Source organism: Hyperolius riggenbachi, chromosome 2 (assembly GCF_040937935.1).
Source record: "Hyperolius riggenbachi isolate aHypRig1 chromosome 2, aHypRig1.pri, whole genome shotgun sequence".
Taxonomy (NCBI): domain Eukaryota; kingdom Metazoa; phylum Chordata; class Amphibia; order Anura; family Hyperoliidae; genus Hyperolius; species Hyperolius riggenbachi.
The window spans coordinates 186,108,116-186,128,384 of NC_090647.1; the positions used below are offsets into that span (position 1 = coordinate 186,108,116).

The window sequence follows — 20,269 nt, forward strand, 5'->3', positions numbered from 1 at the left end:
CTTGAATGTAAGCAGGCAGATCTTAAAATTGATTCTCCATTTTACTGGCAACCAGTGAAGAGTTTGCAGTACTGGGGTGATGTGCGAGCTGCGGGTGGCATTGGCTAGGAGTCTGGCTGCAGCATTCTGGATTAGCTGTAAGGGGCGCAGAACCTTATCTGTAGATCCGATGAACAGGGCGTTGCAGTAGTCTAGGCGGGAGGATACAAATGCATGAACCAGGAAAGGTAGGTCTTCAGCTGGGATAAGGGGTTTGATTTTCGCTATATTTCTTAGATGGAAGAAGGAAGACTTGACGACAGCTTATATCTGCTGTTTGAGTTTTAGATTTCCATCCAGGATCACCCCAAGGTTTCGCACCGAGTCTTTGTACTGTACAGTATCTCCCCCAATTGCTAGTTTGAGGTGGTGAGCGTTTTGAACTTTATCCATCATGTGTGGACCACCTACCACCAACACCTCTGTTTTGTCAGAGTTCAGCCTCAGCCAGCTGGTGTTCATCCAATTTTGTAAACCCACTAGACACGCATTTATGGATGCTGATGGGTCTTGGGTGCCAGGCTTGAAGGACAGATACAGTTGTGTGTCATCTGCATAACAATGGTATCCTAGGCCATAGTTCTGGATTATTTTGCCCAGTGGGAGCATGTAGACTGCAAAGAGTAATGGTGATAGTACAGAACCCTGTGGAACTCCATAGGCAAGTGGCACTGGATTAGAGTAGTGTGTGCCCAGACATACTTGCTGTGTCCTGCCAGATAGGAAGGTCTGAAACCAGCTAAGAACAGTACACCTTAGGCCACAGTCATTCTTAGGCCACAGTCATTCTTAGGCCACAGTAATTCTTCAGTCGCTGGATTAGTATTTCATGGTCCACAGTATCAAATGCTGCAGACAGCTGAAATCTCTGAGAAAACTTCCTGTATTCTTCCTCTAAACTATGATGGTGAACTATCTTTGTCTTTAGGTTGTTTGAGAGATCCCCATGTTGCGGGGAAACTTACAATTGACCCCCTTAAATACGCTTTCTCAAAATTGCATTCACCTGTGTATGTAGGTCAGGGGACACAGATTACCAAGCCAATTTGAGTTCCAATAATTAGTTCTAAAGGTTTTGGAATCAAAATGACAACAGTGCCCAAATTTATGCACCCGCCTCATTTTGTTTAAACAATTATTGCGCACTTTCTGTAAATGCAATAAACCTCATTTCACTTCTCAAATATCACTGTGTGTCCCCCCTATATGACATATTTGACTGACATTTTTTATCGTAACAACCAACGATTTATGCAGGAAAATCATGACGATTAACAAGGTTGCCCAAACTTTAGCATCCCACCGTATATTTCCCAGCATCCCTGCTTTTCAGTAGAAAGCATAGCAGGGGTGGTGGCTTAAGACTATTATGAGGACAATGACAACATCAGAGCATGGAATGGACTTGTCCTGTTCCGTGCATCATATGGGTTATTGGATTTGGCTGGAAAGGTGAGCAGAGCATGTATATAATGTTCCTAGTAATTTTGTTGTCCCAGAATACAGATTAGGGAGCTTATACAGATGGGGTAGCATTCATTCATATGGGGAAAAGGGGGTGATGGGTATGGATTAGTACAAGTTAGCATGGCGGGCAAATAACTAAGGCTGCAAATGCATGAGGATTCATCAATAGCTCCTGGAGGCCCACCACATTCACATTGAACTCTATGCAGGAGAGATGAGTGGGAATTCATGTCAACCGCAAGGCCGACAATGAATCCTCTCCTTGAGCATGCAGACTTGTAATTCAGAGGAAGCAGGGGTTGAACCACTGTATGACCATGATCTGCTCACAGGAAGCAACTTTGAATCACTTGGCAAAAAAATAAGTATATAACACACATAAAAAGGCCTCTTGTTTTCTTGTTTTAAATACTGATTTATAGCCAAGTCAATACAGAGATACCCTACCCTACCCTGCCCCCCCCCCCCCACCACCTGCCTATCAGTATGGGGGGGGGGGGGAGGAACTCACGGAAACCAAGCAAGTATTATATATGGGGAACGGCGGTGAGGAAGTAAAAGTCCCTTCATAATAATGATGCCAACCATTTTTACTTGTTCAATACCTGCAAATTGACTAAAGTTCCAAATTTACTGAAATGTTCATTTAGTTTGCTGATGTTGTTCAGCTCTGCAGGAATTCTTCTTAGCTCCAGCTTAGTATTCTCATTAGAAAACGGGATATTTTTGGGAAAGATGGGAGGGTTGGATCTGTTGAAGTTCTGCCTGTAAAATAAAAAAAATAAAAAAATATATAAAAAAATATTTTAGAAAAAAAAAATTGTATGTCTTATATTAACAAACTAAAGCCTTTACAACCTGGACTTTAATCAGCTGGTGCAGACACTGGCAAACCAACAAAGCAAAATACAATTTACATAATACAGCCCCACTCCCAAAATAAGAGTGGAGACTAGAAACCTATATAATCTACAATTATAAATCCTTCTTCTGAAGTGTACAGCAAATGTTTACAAAGACATCAGTAATCAAACAGTAAAATAAAGGTAATATAATCAGTTTAGATTCATTCAAAAAGAGCGAGTCACCTACCAGCCAGGGACACAATGGGCATGATTCACAAAGCTTTTTCACCTTATCCATGTTATCCAAAGAGCAAAAATACAAGATAATTAAGGTACGAAAAGTAATACTGAAATGAAATTAATCAGAAACAACTTACTTTGAGAGATTATTTTGCTTGTAAATGTGCTCAAAGCTTATTTTAATCAATTAGGTGATAAGACATTTTTGAGAAGTTTTGTGAATAGAGACCTTTGTGGTATTAAAGTAACATGTTCTGCACTTACATGGTGGGGGGAGGAAGGATAACATGCGGCGCACTACAAAGTGGCTTGCCCATGGTGGGGTGAGGAGGACATTAAAGTGGATTCGAGATAAAACTTTTACTCATTGCATAACTGTGTTCCTTTCCTATTGTTTATAGGGCATTCCTCAAGCCAAATACTTTTTTTTGTTTTGTTTTAATACTCTAATTCCCTATAAACTAAACAAGCCTCGCCCACAGCTTTTCAGAGAGCCTTGGCACTCAGTCCCAGGTAGCAGGGGCTTATAGGAGCTCAGTCTGGGCAGGAGGAGGAGGAGGTTACTAGCCATTGATTTCAGAGGCGGAGGGGAGGAGGGAGGACTGAATTTACACACAGGCAAGCTGATAGCATCTCCAGCCATCAGCCTGTGACAATGTGACAATGTGACAAACAGAATATGGCTGCCCTCATATCACAGGAATAAATTATCAAACTTTTGAAGTTGTTCGCAGCTAGATATGCTGTGTAAACTAATCTAAACTTTAAATAAGATATATAGACAAGTTACTTGTTACAGTTAGTTTTTCATCTCGGATCCGCTTTAATGCTCTTGGCGGTCTCCAAAGATCTGCTGTGCCGGATCTGTATTCAATGTCGGGGACTCCTCTACACAACCAACATATTTCACCAAGCGTTTCTTTATCGCTTTTAATCTACTGTATCTAAGTAGCTTCAGGCTGACCCATTATTCCCAAAACAAGTGTGTGGGGGAGGTTGACGGGAGCAAGGGAAAAAGAGTTTCAGCTGGTTTATTCCTGTCTGTTACCACATTGAGAATTTTTGCAACTTCCCATTAGGCCTCTTTCCCACCAAGACGTTGCGTTTTAGGGGACGTTAAGGTCGCATAACTTGCCCCCTAACGCAACGCGTGGTAGTATTGGAATTGGACGTCAGATTGAGCCGCGTTATGCGGCTCTCAAAGCAGCCGATCCAGTATAGTGATGGGAAGTCCGGATCTTTTTAAGGATTCGGATCAATCGAATCGGATCATTGAAAAGACCTGGATCTTTGAACCAAATCATTTGAATCATTTTACTAAGGAAGCAGACCGGGGGTGAAATGACTAGCAGGACAAGACTTTCCCTGCACTGTACATTCTGTATGTTCCTGTTTCTTCCTGACAGACATCCACTGTGAACCGAATCTTTCATTGTGACGATCCGGATGATTCGACTCACAAAAAAGGTCTGGATCAAATGAACAATTCGTTCATGATCCGGACAACACTACGAGTCCCACCACGAGTCACCACAGTGCAGTGAATATTAATTAGCCATGTGGCTAGTCACTGAGCATGTGTAAACAATCTAACGCAGCTCTATAGGGGTATAACGTACAGCATGCTGCACTTTCATTTAACGTGCAGCGTTAACCCTAACGCAATGTGTGCACTGTGAACAGCACATATATTTTACAGTACTGTGAGTTGGGCTGCATTACTGGCTGCTGTAACGTCTGACTTTAACGTCCCACTGTGAAACCAGCCTTAATCTCACGAGTAGGAGGTAATGCTGGGAACACATGATACAACTTCCTGCCCAATCGATGGGAATCTGGAAATTCGTTCTCACGCCCGATCTGTTTCTGGTTGAGAAAGGAATTTATTTTGCGAAGTTATCAATTATGTACAAGTTTCTTTATCAATTATGTACACAAGGTTCAACTTCCTGTTTAATCACCTGTCGATTAGACAGGAATCTACATTGTGTGTTCCCAGCAGAAGTAAAGCTACGTACGCACAAATTAAACTAGGCTGGAGTAATCGATAAGATCTTATTTAGTGCGAGTATGGAAGCCACCTAACATCTTAAAGGGACTCCGAGCACCTCTCGTGGGCATGCCTTTAAAACTACGACCAGTACTGCAAAGTACTTAAAGAGGAGCTGTTAGGTATAGGGTCTCAGAGAAAATAAACACATATATCAGTAGCTAAAGATTGGCTGTACTTACATTACATATGCATTTCACTGTCCACGTTTGGATTTCACAGAATTTGTATATAGTATATGCAGAGATAGATGCTCCTGACAGCTCATGGCAGGCTCCATGTTTGTGAAGCCAAATGTGTCGTCATGTCCTGCCTGCTTCTGATCACAGATAAGCTCGTTCTTGAACAACACGGTGTGCAGTGAATATTAATGAGCCATGTGGCTAGGAACAATAGCTGACTCCTGCAGTGAAACTCTGCCCCGAGATTTATCAGTGTTTCGCGCTGGACTGATTAGAAGCTCCTGTACCGTCTCATTAGCAGCCGAGGGGAGGGCCCCAGAATGCTTTGCAGTTTAGCTGCGGCTTGCGTCTTTATGGGTCTATAACAGACTTTAAGATAAGCACACATCAAAGGTAACTGAAATGTTTATCTTCACTAATGGCTTTTGAGCTTCCTTCTAAACTGTTTAACACAGGAGAATAGAGGTTTAAATTAGCTTCTGCAGCCTGACAGTTACTCTTTAAAGATGCATACTTTTTTGTAGCTTGTGCTCTCATCTTTCATCTGATGCCTGAATCACCGTTCTACACCAAATAGTTTTCGATTTCAATTTAAAAATCGTGGCTGCCATTTTGGCTATCTTATAACTTCCGGGTCACCCGTCTTCTCTGTTAGCAAAGTGCATCACTGAATGAAGCAGGAAGAGGAAGCGACATGCATGGCCATTGCAATAGGCTTCTCCAGAGGGATCATAGCAAGACTTTGTTGGTCGTCGGCTTAAAGGCTTGCCCACGAGAGGTGCTCGGAGTCCCTTTAAAGAAAACCTGTAACGAAAAAAAACCTTCCCTTGGGGGGTACTCACCTCGGGTGGGGGAAGCCTCCGGATCCTATTGAGGCTTCACCGTCCTCCTAGGTCCCACGGCGGCAGCGATAAAGATCCCCAAGCAGCGGGGATGTAAATATTTACCTTCCCGTCTCCAGTGCAGGCGCAGTATCGGCTAGGCAGAAATAGCCAATCGATGTTGGGCCGCTCTACTGCGCAGGTGCAAGTCTCCTGCACAGTAGAGCGGACCCGACAGAGGTCAGCTATTTTCGCCCATCTCCGTGCGGAGAGCCGCAACAGCGCCCCCGCTGGAGCCAGGAAAGGTAAATAAATCAACGCTTGTCAGGCTTGTTGAGGGAGGATTCCGGGACACTTCGGGGGAGCCAGCGCTGGACTGCCTGCAGCTACAGGGGAAGCCTCATTGGGACTCTGAGTGTGTAGGATGTTTTAATTTCCTAAACAAAGACATTTATTTTCCTACAATGAGCTAGAAACGTCTAAAGTTTTGACTGCAGTTTGTATTCCTTTTATGCTGGGAATACACGGCTCGATTCTGAGCCATTTGGATGGCTTGATAATTTCCGACACGTCTGATCTCCCGCCCGATTGTTGCGCATTGAGGACAATGCAAAAAAACAAAAACAAACAGGTGGAAGATAAGAGAATCGTCTGCGGAATCTAGCGGGGAATCGATCGAGCGGGAGAATTGAGCCGTGTATGCGCAGCATTAGAGAAAATTCAAATACAGACCTGGAGTGGAAATTTGCCCAACTGGAAACAAACAGCATTGGCAAACTGATACAGATTGTAAACTGTTCATCGGGTCCAAAATGTCAAAGAAAGTTTTAGGTTAACATCAACTATTCCTATAGCTAGTCAAAAATAGAAGAGAGCGAAGCAGCTCTTTAACAATATTTTCCCCCTTTATGCCCATAGATATCTTAACTGTTTCGCTTTTTATTTTTAATATAAAAATATATGACAAACAATACATAAATAAATAACTAAAAATAGTGTTTGAAACCAAAAGGACATACTTGTCAAACCAGGGCTTTTTAATAATGGGCATTCCACCATCTCCAGGAGGCTTCCTTTTTCTGGATTCAGAATCCACAACAATCCTCATATTACCATTGGCAGGTTTCTCTACAGAAAGAAAAAAAATATTGAATGGGCATGTGAAAAAACTCAGACAGTAAAACAGAATGATCTTTGTTATAATATCTGTAAGGCATAACTGTTTCCGAATGTAACCTTCTCCAGAGGTTTCGGCCGACATCCTTCTGACCACCGATCCTGCGCTGGACCTTCTGGAAGTTCGCAGCCATGCTCCTGTCCACGAATAAGCATGGCCATACTGCTCGACAAGGACTTTATCGAGGTGGTTTTGGGAGTCCCAGCGCTGGATCGGTGGAAGCGTTGGGGAAAGCTTCTGAAATTATCCAGAGGCTTCCCTCTACTTAGACAAGTACCCATTTGGGGTACCTTTTTTCCCTTCAGGTACACTTTAAAACCAGACCTGAACTCAGAACTTCCTCTTTACTCTGAAAGTTAAGCAACAGCATAATAATCTTTAGAGAGAAACAATTGTTACAGCTGATACAAGTCCTGCAATAAATCTAATTGTGTCTACTTCCTGCTTACATGGAAACAGACATGTTGCTAACATCCTGTGTTTACCAATTAACTCTCTGCCAGGCAGCCAGCTGACACAGCTAAGGGATTACACTACAACTTATGATTAGTCACAGATGAGGGGGGAATTAGGCTAAACTCTCTAAATACATACAGGGTGCAATTCTATAGGGTTTCCTTCTGTCCTGTGCAAGAGTTCAGGTCCACTTTTAAGCAAACCTCTGTGGACAAAAAACACAAAAGTTAGATACTTACCTAGGTAGAGTGAATCCTCTACATGGCGCAGAGGCTTCCCATGTCGTCCTCGAACCCCCCTGCTGCGGACCAGAACCTCACATCTTCGCAGACATACCCTGTTGGTGTGAGTCCAGTCTGTACCTGTGCAGTGACATGAAGCCACTCATCCATGGAAGAAAAAACGTGTATGAGCGGCTTTGTGCTACTGCACAGGAGCCGTGCAGCATCTGCAACAGGTAATCATGACAAAAGACAACTGGAATTTCCATTAACAGTTTCAAAGGTTCAAGCCCTTCCCACTGTATTAAAAAAAATAACGCAAATGTCTTGAATATGGATAATAATTAATAAGAATTGGAACTTTTGTATAACGCTTATCTCCTGTAGGACTCAAAGCGCTCAAGAGCTGCAGCCACTAAAGGTCCGCTCAAGAGGCCAACCTGCAGAATTAGGGAGTCTTGCCTTGAACTCCTTATTGAATAGGTACTGACCCTAGCCAGGATTAGAACCCTGGTCACCCACGTCAAAGGCGGATCCCTTATCCAGTACACTATCCAGTTGAGTTTGGCAAAACAGTTCCATACATTTGTGAATGCACACTGCTATTTATAAACTGGTGATACAATGTGCCTGCAAGATTGTATTCTGCACACTGATAGCGCCCCAAATCTTTGCTGCCCACAGGTCAGAAGTCTTCATACATCAGCAATGAAACAATGTGGTACCAGCAATGTGGGTACAATAACAGCACCTTCAGAGAGTGTGTGTAAATATGTAATATATTTGTGTATTGTTAGCACCTTCACACATTTAAAAAAATAATATATATATTTTACCTCTTGGTGGTAGGTCCATATCCCCAGAAGTTAAACCTATTAAGTTAGGTCTCTGTGCATGCACCCGATGTCGGTACATAGGTCGCGATGTGCTGGTCATGCTTGGAGCCTCTGGATTGTAGCCATCAGCTTCATATGTTTCTGGGAACAAAGGAATTGGTCCACCTGCAACTGTAGATAGACGTGTAAAAATACATTTGTATATACATACTGCACATGCTCTCAGACAGGCCGAATTGTGGATAAACCTGCCCACCACCTCTGTGCACGCACACTATTGGCCTAAAACATAGGTCAAAACCCATGACTCGCCAATAAGCAGCCTTCCAATGTGGCGCCCATGCAGAGTGTGCCTGTGGATGCAAAGAATGATCCTCTACCTCTAATACTAGGCTAAAAGAACTAGAGGTAGAGGCTCAGCAGAACAGCCAGGTGATCTGCACTGTTTGAAAGAAAATAAATATGTCAGCCTTCAAATTCCTCTCATCTCAGGTTCACTTTAACATGCATAATTTTTGCAACACTAATGCAAAAAAAACCCCAAGATCTTAGTTTCTTATGCACAAGGCCTTATGTACTCAGTATAGCAAACAGATAATAATGGTTTCCCATCTAAGCATTTTGATCCTTTTCATTCCATAGAAATTATTTTCCTCCTACAAATCCGTCTGACCATTCAAACCAGTAGGTGGAGCTCTAACCCAAGTATCAAAATTTCCCTTTGTGAAATGTAATTGTTTCAGGATAAGAGATTTAGAAAAAACAATTCTACTGCTCAGTACCAAACCATAAAAATAAAACAAAGTCACTACCTATTATATTGTTTTAAAATATGGCAACTGTAGTTTGAAAATAGAATAGAAAGCATACATACCTGTTGAAAAGAGAGGTGGTGCAACAGGGGGAGGGGGGTGGTGAATTACAGTAGTTACAACTGTAGGAACAACAGAGCTGGTAGCAGAATTCGGGGGAGCATCCATGCCAGCAGGCTGAAGGGGTGGTAGAGGAGGGGGTGGACCTAAAATTTAAAAGGAATTTTTTTTTTACTTTGCACAGAAATAAATAACTTACCGTATATACTCGCATATAAGCCGACCCGCATATAAGCCGACCCCCCAACTTTTCCAAGAAAAACAGGGGAAAATGATTGACCCCCATATAAGCCGGGGGTAGGAAATGCTGGATTGGTGCAGGCCGCGTAATCCCCCCCAGTGTGTCCCAGTATAGCTAGTATAGTGCCCAGTATGGGTAGGTAGTGCCCCAGTATAGCTAGTATAGTGCCCAGTTTAGCTAGTATAGTGCCCAGTTTAGCCAGTATAGTGCCCAGTATAGGTAGGTAGTGCCCCAGTATAGCTAGTATAGTGCCCAGTTTAGCTAGTATAGTGCCCAGTTTAGCCAGTATAGTGCCCAGTTTAGGTACCGTAGGTAGTGCCCCAGTATAGCTAGTATAGTGCCCAGTATAGCTAGTATAGTGCGCAGTATAGCTAGTAGAGTGCCCCAGTATAGCTAGTAGAGTGCCCCAGTATAGCTAGTAGAGTGCCCCAGTATAGCTAGTAGAGTGCCCCAGTATAGCTAGTAGAGTGCCCCAGTATAGCTAGTAGAGTGCCCCAGTATAGCTAGTATAGTGCCCAGTTTAGCTAGTAAAGTGCCCAGTTTAGCTAGTATAGTTCCCAGTATAGCTAGTATAGTGCCCAGTATAGGTAGGTAGTGCCCCAGTATAGGTAGGTAGTGCCCCAGTATAGCTAGTATAGTGCCCCAGTATAGCTAGTAAAGTGCCCAGGTTAGCTAGTATAGTGCCCAGTTTAGCTAGTATAGTACCCAGTATAGTTAGGTAGTGCCCCAGTATAGCTAGTATAGTACCTAGTATAGTGCCCCAGTATAGCTAGTATAGTGCCCAGTTTAGCTAGTATAGTGCCCAGTATAGGTAGGTAGTGCCCCAGTATAGCTAGTATAGTACCCAGTGTAGATAGGTAGTGGCCGGTATAGTGCCCTGCTCCCTCCGCTGCTATTACCTGCAGCGGCTTCCTGGTCCCCGGCGGCGCTTCCTCTTCCCCGCTCTCATGCCTCTATGAAGAGATCACAGCAGCGCGCCCGGCGCTGCTGCTCTGATGATGCAGGGGGCAGGAAAGAGCGCGGCTCCCTGTAGCGGCGATCTGTATCGCCGTTACCATGGGAACCGCTCTTTCCTGCCCCCTGCATCATCAGAGCAGCAGCGCCGGGCGCGCTGCTGTGATCTCTTCATAGAGGCATGAGAGCGGGGAAGAGGAAGCGCCGCCGGGGACCAGGAAGCCGCTGCGAAACAAGTAATAGCAGCGGCAGCGGCGGCGGGGGGAGCGGGGAGGGGGGAGCGGGGGCCGCGGACCACGGACCACCAGGGAAGACTCGCATACAAGCCGACCCCCCAACTTTTGACCCCCTTTTTGGGGGTCAAAAATTCGGCTTGTATGCGAGTATATACGGTACTTGACATAAGTTCAAAGGGGAAAAAAACCAAGAGATTTAAAAAAAAAAAAAAAAGATACTAATCTAAGGAGAGGGAAGGGTCTGGGTCCTACAGAGCCTACCCTTTCCTCTCCTGGTCCTCTTGTTCCAGCACTGTAACCTGGTTAGCAGACTTCGACCGATGAGTCGAAGACTGCTCTCTTCCACCGCAAGAGGCTTCAGAAGTCTTTAGGAGCCCGAGTGCACCTGAAAACGAGTAGCACTGTACTGCGTCTTCGGAATAACTTAGGCTCCCAATATTTGAATGGGGGATATATTGCTGGAACAAGGGAACAGTGAAGGAATGGGAAAGCTCAATAGGACCCAGAACATTGCTTCTCCTTAGGCAAGTATCTATTTTTATTTAAAAATTACTTCAAGTTTGTTTTAGGAATAATCAGTAAAAAAAAGCTTTACCTGAAACTGGTGGAAGGCTGGGTGGCAAAGGACCTGGAGGAGGAACTGGAGGTCTCAAATTCACAGGAGGGGGAGTAAGAATTGGTGGTGGAGGAGGAAGACCTGGTGGGTGTGGCCCATCTACAACAGGTGGCTGTGCTGGGAAGGGCAGTATTCCAGGTAAATTAACATCTTCCACAACGACAGGATCACTGCCATGGTCAAATGGACACATATCTCCTCTCATACAAAAGCCTTTCTCTGAAAAAAGAGAAAAAAAATCGTAAATTCATTCAGAAACACAAGCATAGTTACATAATGAATTGAAAAGCTACGAAAATGCCTGAGTATCATGCTGAAACCCCATGGATGTATCATGTACATAGGATCTCCAACACAATGGTTAGAAGTACAACATATAACTACACAGCAGGATACACTGGCTATTAAAATTAGTACTAAATGTACGCATACACTTTGGGTATAGCTCTAATTGGGGTGCTTAGTAGTAGAATGGATGGATGGCTGTGCAGGCTGTGAACAGTTTATGGGCTGGGGATGTTATGGGAGCAGTGGGCCAAGGTTTGGCTGTACAGGCAGTGAACAGGTTATGGGTTGTTATGCGAGCAGTGGGACAAGGTTTGGCTGTACAGGTAGTGAACAGGTTATGGGCTGTGTTGTTATGTGAGCAGTGAATCAAGGTTTGGCTGTACAGGCAGTGAACAAGTTAGGGGCTGGGTTGTTATGTGAGCAGTGAGCCAAGGTTTGGCTGTGGTGGCAGTGAACAGGTTATGGGCTGTGTTATGTGAGCAGTGAGCCAAGGTTTGGCTGTGGTGGCAGTGAACGGGTTATGGGCTGTGTTGTGAGAGCAGCGGGCCAAGGTTTGGCTGTACTGGTAGCAAAAAGTGGTTATGGGCTGGAACGCAATTCCACAGAACTTGCAAATGTTCTAACGGTAAGGGCTACGGTACACTAGAGGCACTTTTGGACTTTAATCACTGACGATTTTTCAAAAGCTCCCTAAATGCGGCTACACCATGCTTTCATATGGTGTAGTTCAGATTGGGGCGTTCCGTGCGCTGTCAGTTGACATAAGCGCTGCATGGACCATCTTCAGAGCAATTTGCCCTGAATGGGAGTTATAGGAAAAACACAAAACGCTCACAAAATCGCTTTGTGCAGCGATTGCGTTTAAGAATAAATACAATGTATTTATTATTTTCCGGATCAAAGAGTTCACTTCCTGACTTGCGTCAGGGAGTGAATAACAAAACAGCTCTGGAAAAGCGCTTAGAAAAGGGCTTTTAACAAAAACAGAACGCCCACCTAAGCGCCGAGAAAGTGAAGAAAAAAAATATCATGAAACCCTTATGCCCGCTAAAAACACACTTTTTCACACTTATTGATGTACAGCCATTTTAATCTACAAATCGAGGGCTGAGACACACTGCAGAGCCCTTTTTGATCTGTCAGAGCTGCGTTTGCATTTTTAAAAGCCACACTCCAATTACCTTGCATCAGATCGTGGCAAATTTTGCATTTAAATTTTGGAAACATCGTGACTGCTGCAAATTTGACACAATTTGAATTAAGCCACTGGCGTCTATGGGACTCCGGTCAACCGCACGCTGATGCCCACGTGCACCCCCAGGAAACATTTCTGATCTCCCCGTCTGTGTGGCAGGTCAGCACCAGCTGGTTGGCTCTTCGCTGAAACTTTCTGCTGCAAATTTTTTACAGACAGACTTACCATCCATTGTTGCTATATTGGAGGACTGTGATGTCAACTGGTAGTACAGATTTGTGCAACATGCCTTGGAATACCACGCAACATTACCACCTCCACTGATACAATCCCTTGATGACATCGGAGCGGTGCAGCATGCTGATGAGGTTATCCATTTAGTCGTATCCGACTCTTGGCGATTATATGGGTTAGCTCTCTCCATGCTGTCCGATTTTGTACCATTTCTGCCAGGTGCCTTAAACTCAAGCCTGTGTCATCTTTGATGGTGTCAACCCAACAAGTTCTCTGGCCGCCTTGTCGCCTTTTGCCACTGATCAGTCCTAGTATTAGGTCTTTCTCTAAGGAATTTTATTGCATCACGTGGCCGAAATATGTGAGTGAGTCTGGTGATCTTGCCTGCCAGTGACATGTCTGGTCTTATACATTCCAATACTTATTTGTTAATCATCCTTGCTGTCCATGGAATGTGAATCAACCGTCGCCAGCACCACAACTCGAAGGAGTCGATCTTTACATCTGCTTTGCTTAGGGTTCAACTTTCGCCCCCATACTATGGGAAAAACAATGGCATGAACCAGTCTACATTTGGTCGTAATGCTAATTTCTTTGCTTTTCCATACTTCGTTCATACTTACCATCGCGTTTCTGCCGAGGGTTATCCAACGTTTTATTTCATGACTACAATCACCGTATCGATTGATCTGAGATCCAAGGAAGGTGAATTCCTGCACACACTCAATCTTTTCATTGTCAACTGCTATCTTGATATTACCATCATCTACTGTTGTCATGAGCTTGGTCTTTTTGATATTCAGGAGGCCGAACTTTGTACTTTCATCTTTGATTCGATTAATCAGATGCTGCAGGCCATCCGCCGTTTCTGAGTGAAGAGTTGTGTCTACCGAAGGTTATTGATGTTCCGTCCACCAATTTTCACACTAATTTCTGTTTCCTTAAGATCCAATTTTCTCATGATAACTTCGGCGTAAAGAATGAACAGGAAGGGGGGGGGGGGGGGGGGGGGTAGGATACAACCTTGCCTAACACCTTTACCAATTTTTAACCAATCAGTTTCTTCATAGTGTGTTCGCACTGTGGCTTCTTGGACGTCATATAGTGATCTTATCAGGTTAACCAGATGAGTTAGCACGCCCATTTCGCCTAAGGCTCTCCACAGCTTATTGTGTTCGACACAATTGAAGGCTTTTTTATAGTCGATAAAGCACACAGATATTCTTCTGATACAGTATACTCACTGCGAATCTACATACTTGCTTGCTTCTGGCTGTGTATGCTATATCATCACGAGTGCTTGGGTGGGACTGCCTATGCATGACCATACACAGCTTTGCGGTTCTATTGTGGCTGCCATTTGCTGATGCCTGCTCGTTTGCTGATGTCCTGTTACCACCGTGGAGTGGATGGTTGCCTCTGAACTCACATATTCCAGCAGGAACTGTACTGAGGATAAATCACATTTTGTGATCTACCGATGTTGCTATTTGGACACATCTGTTGCTTAACAGGGGAGTCACAAACTCTCCCAGCAGCTGTTGCTTTGAATACTATTGATTCTGCCCTACGTGTATAGTGTGGGAGTGCATGTGTAGAGAGCGTGGGGTGAGGCGGCTAGCCCAGACCTCAGGTATATTTATTCTATTTTTATGAATATAATAAAGTTATGATATTTTACATTCATTAGTATCTGTCTAAGCTGATTGACGTACACCAGTCCTTTATTTATCCTACTTCTTGGGTTTTGCAATTTTAATTAAGTCAATGGGAACTTGTTTTTAAAGATGCAGCGCTGATGAATCGAAAATAATTTTGCAGTGTGTCTCAGCCCTGAGACATATTCTGACAGAGTTAGATAGGTGTTGTGTAACCACAGAAAGCTACTGCAATTTTCCAACAACACCAGCTGAAGTCTTGCCAAATAGTGGGACAAACAGGAGCAGCACACTAGTTACAAGGAGCAACTTGTAAAGACAAAATTGGCAGAGCACTTCCAAATAACATTTCTGCAGTTCATTTATCCACTTTTAAACCACTTGTCCATTAAAAACCAGACTATTTTTTTTTTCAAAAAAAAAAAATTAAAAAAAATAAAACACCCCACAGTGCTGTGATCACCATGATTGACTCACTGTGATCACAGGGTCAGGAGAAGGGCTGCACGATTTCTCGGTTTTAAACCGAAACCGCGGTTCCTGTGAAGACGATTTGGGGATCGTCTGGATCCGGCGGTTTTCGGTCTTTAGTGCCCGCTCTTGGTCGCATGGCCATAGTCCGCCTACCGCAGCTGCTGCGCCGAGCCACAGAAGCAGTGCATATTTATGATGTTAATGAGCCGGGCAGCGGGGGGAGGAGAGTTCAGTCCAGAGCGGCACACAGGTTCTCCAATCGCTAGATAGCAATAGAATGACGGAGGTGGAGCTGTACGCTCTAGTACAGCTCCGCCTACCGCTGCCGTCATACCATCGGTATCCAGTGATTGGTGAAGCTGAGTGCCGCTCTGGACTGAACTCTCCTCCCTTCGCTGCCCGGCTCATTAGCATCATAAATATGCACTGCTGCCACTGGATCCGCCCCCCCCCCCCCTCCCGTACGGCGGCGTACCTACCTGTACTGGGCACTTTACTAGCTATACTAGGGCACTACCTATTCATACTGAGCACTATACTAGCTATAATGTGCATTTTACTAGCTATACTGGGGCACTACCTACCCATACTGGGCACTATACTAGCTATACTGGGGCACTATACTAGCTATACTGGGGCACTACCTACACATACTGGGCACTATACAAGCTATACTGGGGCACCACCTACCCATACTGGGCACTACCTACCCATACTGGGCACTATACTGGGGCACTACCTACCCATACTGGGCACTACCTACCTATACTGGGCACTATACTGGGGCACTACCTACCCATACTGGGCACTACCTACCTATACTGGGCACTATACTAGCTATATTGAGGCACTACCTACCCATACTGCCAGGCACTATACTATCTATACTGAGACACTATACTAGCTATACTGGGGTAACTATACTAACTATACTAGCCACACTGGGGCAACTAAACTCCCTATATTGTGGCTACTATGCTAGCTATGCCTCTGCACCCCAGTCCTCCCCCCCCCCCCCACAAAACCCGCTGCGCACGACACTGTACACTAGGACACCACCCATCCCCCCCCCCCCCCAGTCCCCGGGGGAAAAATGTGGTCAGAAAGTGGACCCTGGGCCGGAAAAAGATGGGGATCCCTGCCGTACGTCACAGTCCACATAATATTGTTCAAGCTCAGGGGTACATTGTGAATTAAGTGCTAAAGCTTGTTTTGGAAAAAATCGTGAAAAAAAAAATCGAAATCACAATTTGACAAAAAAACAAACAAAAAACGCAATTTCAATTTTTACCCAAAATCGTTCAGCCCTAGTCAGGAGCCAATGAAATCAGCTTCTGGCCGGCGCATGGTGCTCTGGTGTGAAAATGATCCTGAGCCTCATCTCCCTTCCCCACCCCTGCATTCTACAGGGGTTGGACAAAATAATGGAAACACCTAACATTTTGGCATCATAATCTTTGAACATGTTTTAACCTCCTGGGCGATAATCCCGAGCTGAGCTCGGGGTATGTCGCGCAGGAGGAGTTCTCAAGCCCTGGTGGGCCGATTTGCATAATTTTTTTTTGTTACACGCAGCTAACACTTTGCTAGCTGCGTGTAACTTCCAATCGCCGCCGCCGATGCCCGCCGTGCCGCGCAAAGACCCCTTGCGCAACCTGGCCAATCAGTGCCAGGCAGCGCTGAGGGGTGGATCGGGACTCCCTCTGACGTCAAGACGTCGGTGACGTCATCCCGCCCCGTCGCCATGGCGACCGGGGAAGCCCAGCAGGAAATCCCGTTCTGAACTGGATTTCCTGCTTACTCTGATCGCCGAAGGCGATCGGAGTGGGTGGGGGGATGCCGCTGCGCAGCGGCTATCATGTAGCGAGCCCAGGGCTCTCTACACGATTTAAAAAATAAAATTTTTTTTAAAAAAGTGCTGCGCCCCCTCCTGGGCGATGTAATTATATCGCCCAGAGGGTTAAGCAATCAAAACTTGACATATGTTATTTTTTTTCGTTTATTATTTTTATTTGATATGCTTAATTAAAATTGTTTTTTTTAACAGATATTTAAACCAAAGTTGGTTATAATTTATAAAAATGGCAGATCTCTCAGACTTTCAAAGAGACCAAATTGTTGGTGCTCGTATGGCAGGCGCTACTGTAACAGAAACTGCCTGAATGCTTGGCATTTCAAGAGGTACTGTATCAAAAGTAATGACTGCATTTGAAAGAGAAGGAAAAACGTCCTCAGCAAAGCACAGTTGTGGCCGAAAGTCGAAGTTGTTTGACGTCGGACTCTAAATCGAATTGTTAGAAAAGCTTGCAAGACCACGGCTTCTAAAATCGCTGCAAAGCTGAATGAACACCTACAGAACACAGTTTCCACAAAAAAAAAAAAAAAAAAAAAAAAAAAAAAAAACTGTTCTTTGGGAGCTGTACAAATCTGGATTCTACGGAAGGACTGCAATTAGAAAACCTCTGCTGTCAAAGACAAAATGTTTCAAAGCGTTTAGAGTGGTGTAGAAACCACCAGAATTGGTCCCTCGAGCAGTGGAAAAATTTGATTTTCTCTGACGAACCATCGTTTACCTTATTTCCGACCTCCGACCAAGTGTACGTTTGGAGACAGCCGAAAGAAGCATTTCATCCAGACTGCCTTCTCCCAACCGTAAAACATGGCGGGGGTTCTGTGATGATCTTGGGCGTTATTTCTTGGAAATCCACCGGGCTGATTTCCCTTCACGGAAGAATTAACAGCCGCGACTATTTAGGAATTTTGGGCGACCAAGTTCATCCTATGGTTCAAAAACTGTTTCCGGAGGGGAATGCCATCTTTCAAGATATTAATGCCCCAATCCATACAGCTAGAATTGTTAAAAAGTGGAACGCGGAACATTCTAATGAAGTTGAGCATCTCATCTGGCCATCACAATCCCCAGATCTCAACATTATTCAGCATTTATGGTCATTCTTAGAGATTCAAGTAAGAAGTCGATTTCCGCCGCCATATCTAAAAAGAACTGGAGGGTGTTTTAACTGAAGAATGGGCTAAAATTCCTTTGGAAACAATTCACAATTTGTATGAATCAATACCTCGGAGAATTGAGGCTGTAATTGCTGCAAAAGACAGACCTACACCATAATAAAATATATTTTGTTGATTTTCAAGGTGTTTCCATTATTTTGTCCAACCCCTGTATGTTAGGATCTGTACACCAACAGGTAGAGAATATATATGAATTAAAACTTCATAAAAAAGATTTGCATAAAATGTCCCAGTAAACAATTCTTAACATTAGAATATATGAATAATGAAGAGACTATATATACCATCATAATCTCTGCAGCGCTTTTTGGCAACAGGAGGTCTGCCATAATTTCCGTGGTTCACTTGATCCTCATGGAATTCTGGCCAATTTTCTGCTGAGCTGTTCCCATGATGGGATGGAGCAATAACTGTGATAGTGCTACTGAGGGTTGGGACCGGGTAATGTGCCGCCGCTCCAATGTGGGACACAGATGGGCCCGCCTGGTAATTACCATCAGAGGCTTCTGGCCGTTCAAGATCATACTTCGGCTTTCCTGAATCCTTATCTGTAAAGAAAAACATTTTCAAACTTCAATACAAACCTGTCACAAAGATGAATGAAAAAGAAAATCTGCAAGACATAATCTGGTAATGCAAAATGTCAAATCATATCAAAAAGCATCTAACACACAATGGGGTTGATTCACAAAGCCTCTTTAATGCGGTAATCACTTCATGACATTTTCTAATTCGCATGGGTTTAACTCAATGTTGTATTAACTACCGGTAAATTGTTGATTCCTATGTAACTGCAAGAAGCTGTGTGTGATAAAATAACACAGTGCTTTATGTTTCTGCATAGACTGAATTCACAGATGCTATGTAATATTAACCCTTAAATTGTAACTGTCAGGGATAAAATCAAAAATCAGTTATTTTTATCTGGTAAAAAAAAAGTAGTAAGGATGCTAACCAGGCAACCCAAAAGTTAAAAATCACTATTACTTTTCTTGTTGATAAATGATCATTCCCAAGTTTACCTTACTCTTATTTGGTGCATCTGCCACACAAAGGAAGTTGCAGGGCGTGCTGGGTTGTCCTTTTTGTTTCTCTACTTTCCCTTCAGACTCAACTAATGCAGCCTGATTGGCTGAACCCTCTTTCCCTCCTGTTTTCCACTCCCACACCTCAGTTCTTCTCTGATTGGCCAATTTCTATTGCAGAGCTGGATGGGAGTGCTTGAAGACCAGGAGGAGGGCGGGCAATGCATACACAATCAGGCAAAGGAGAGTAAGGGAGGAAATGACATCAGGATTGGCTTAAGAATAGACACAGATAAAATGTGGAATCCTAAGAAGGATTTTCTCTTTTTTACTAGAAAAAAAAAAAATATCACTAAAATCGAAACGTGGACAGTGCAATCCATATGTTATGTAAGTAGAACAAGTATTTATCTACTTATATAAGTGTTTTTCTCTGAGATAGTGTGGCTGACAGCTCCTCTTTAACCACTTAACGACCACCTAACGCCGATAGGCATCGGCAGGTCGCAAGTGGTTTCCCATGGAAACGCCATGACCGTTCACGGAGGGTGTCTCCGTGAACAGCCTGCGAACCTCCGATTGCGGCTCGCAGGCTAATTGTAAACACGTGGGGAAGAAATCCCCGCTGTTTACATCATACGGCGCTGCTGCGCAGCAGCGCCGTAAAGGAAATCGGTGATCCCCGGCCTCTGATTGGCCGGGGATCGCCGCAGTCTGACTGGCTGAAGCCTATTATAGGCGGTGCAGGACGGACCTCCGTCCTGCGCCACCCAGTGGAAGGAGGGAAGGGAGGGAAGTTCACGGAGGCCGAAAATCGCTGCGGAGGGGGGCTTTGAGGAGCCCCCCCCGCAAGGCGAAAATAGCCGGCGGCGAGCAGACCCCCCCAGCAGGACATCCCCCTAGTGGGGAAAAAAAGGGGGTAAGTCTGGTCGCCCTGGCTCTATCCTGATCTGTGCTGTGGGCTGGAGAGCCCACGCAGCACAGATCAGGTAAAAATGGCCTGGTCCTTAAGTGGTTAAACTCCCGAGTCCATCTAGGAATCTCTTGGATTCCCTATGCATACACCACAAACATCTAAAGGCGTTTTAGTACAAAACAACTTCTGCTTTTCA

At 44.3% G+C, this 20,269-nt stretch overlaps 1 protein-coding gene across 2 annotated transcripts in view; it reads right to left on the minus strand.

Annotated features, from left to right (window-relative positions):
* The window catches only part of RBM26 (RNA binding motif protein 26), a 134,530-nt gene that overhangs the window by 56,882 nt on the left and 57,379 nt on the right, over positions 1-20,269 (minus strand). For both annotated transcript variants that reach the window (XM_068267904.1, XM_068267903.1), the window contains exons 7-12: positions 18,417-18,680; positions 11,233-11,472; positions 9,209-9,352; positions 8,335-8,505; positions 6,664-6,772; positions 2,112-2,271 (exon numbers count right to left, since the gene is read on the minus strand). In XM_068267904.1, the coding sequence (XP_068124005.1) occupies positions 2,112-2,271; positions 6,664-6,772; positions 8,335-8,505; positions 9,209-9,352; positions 11,233-11,472; positions 18,417-18,680 (1,088 nt within the window). The remainder of the gene's footprint in view (positions 1-2,111; positions 2,272-6,663; positions 6,773-8,334; positions 8,506-9,208; positions 9,353-11,232; positions 11,473-18,416; positions 18,681-20,269) is intronic.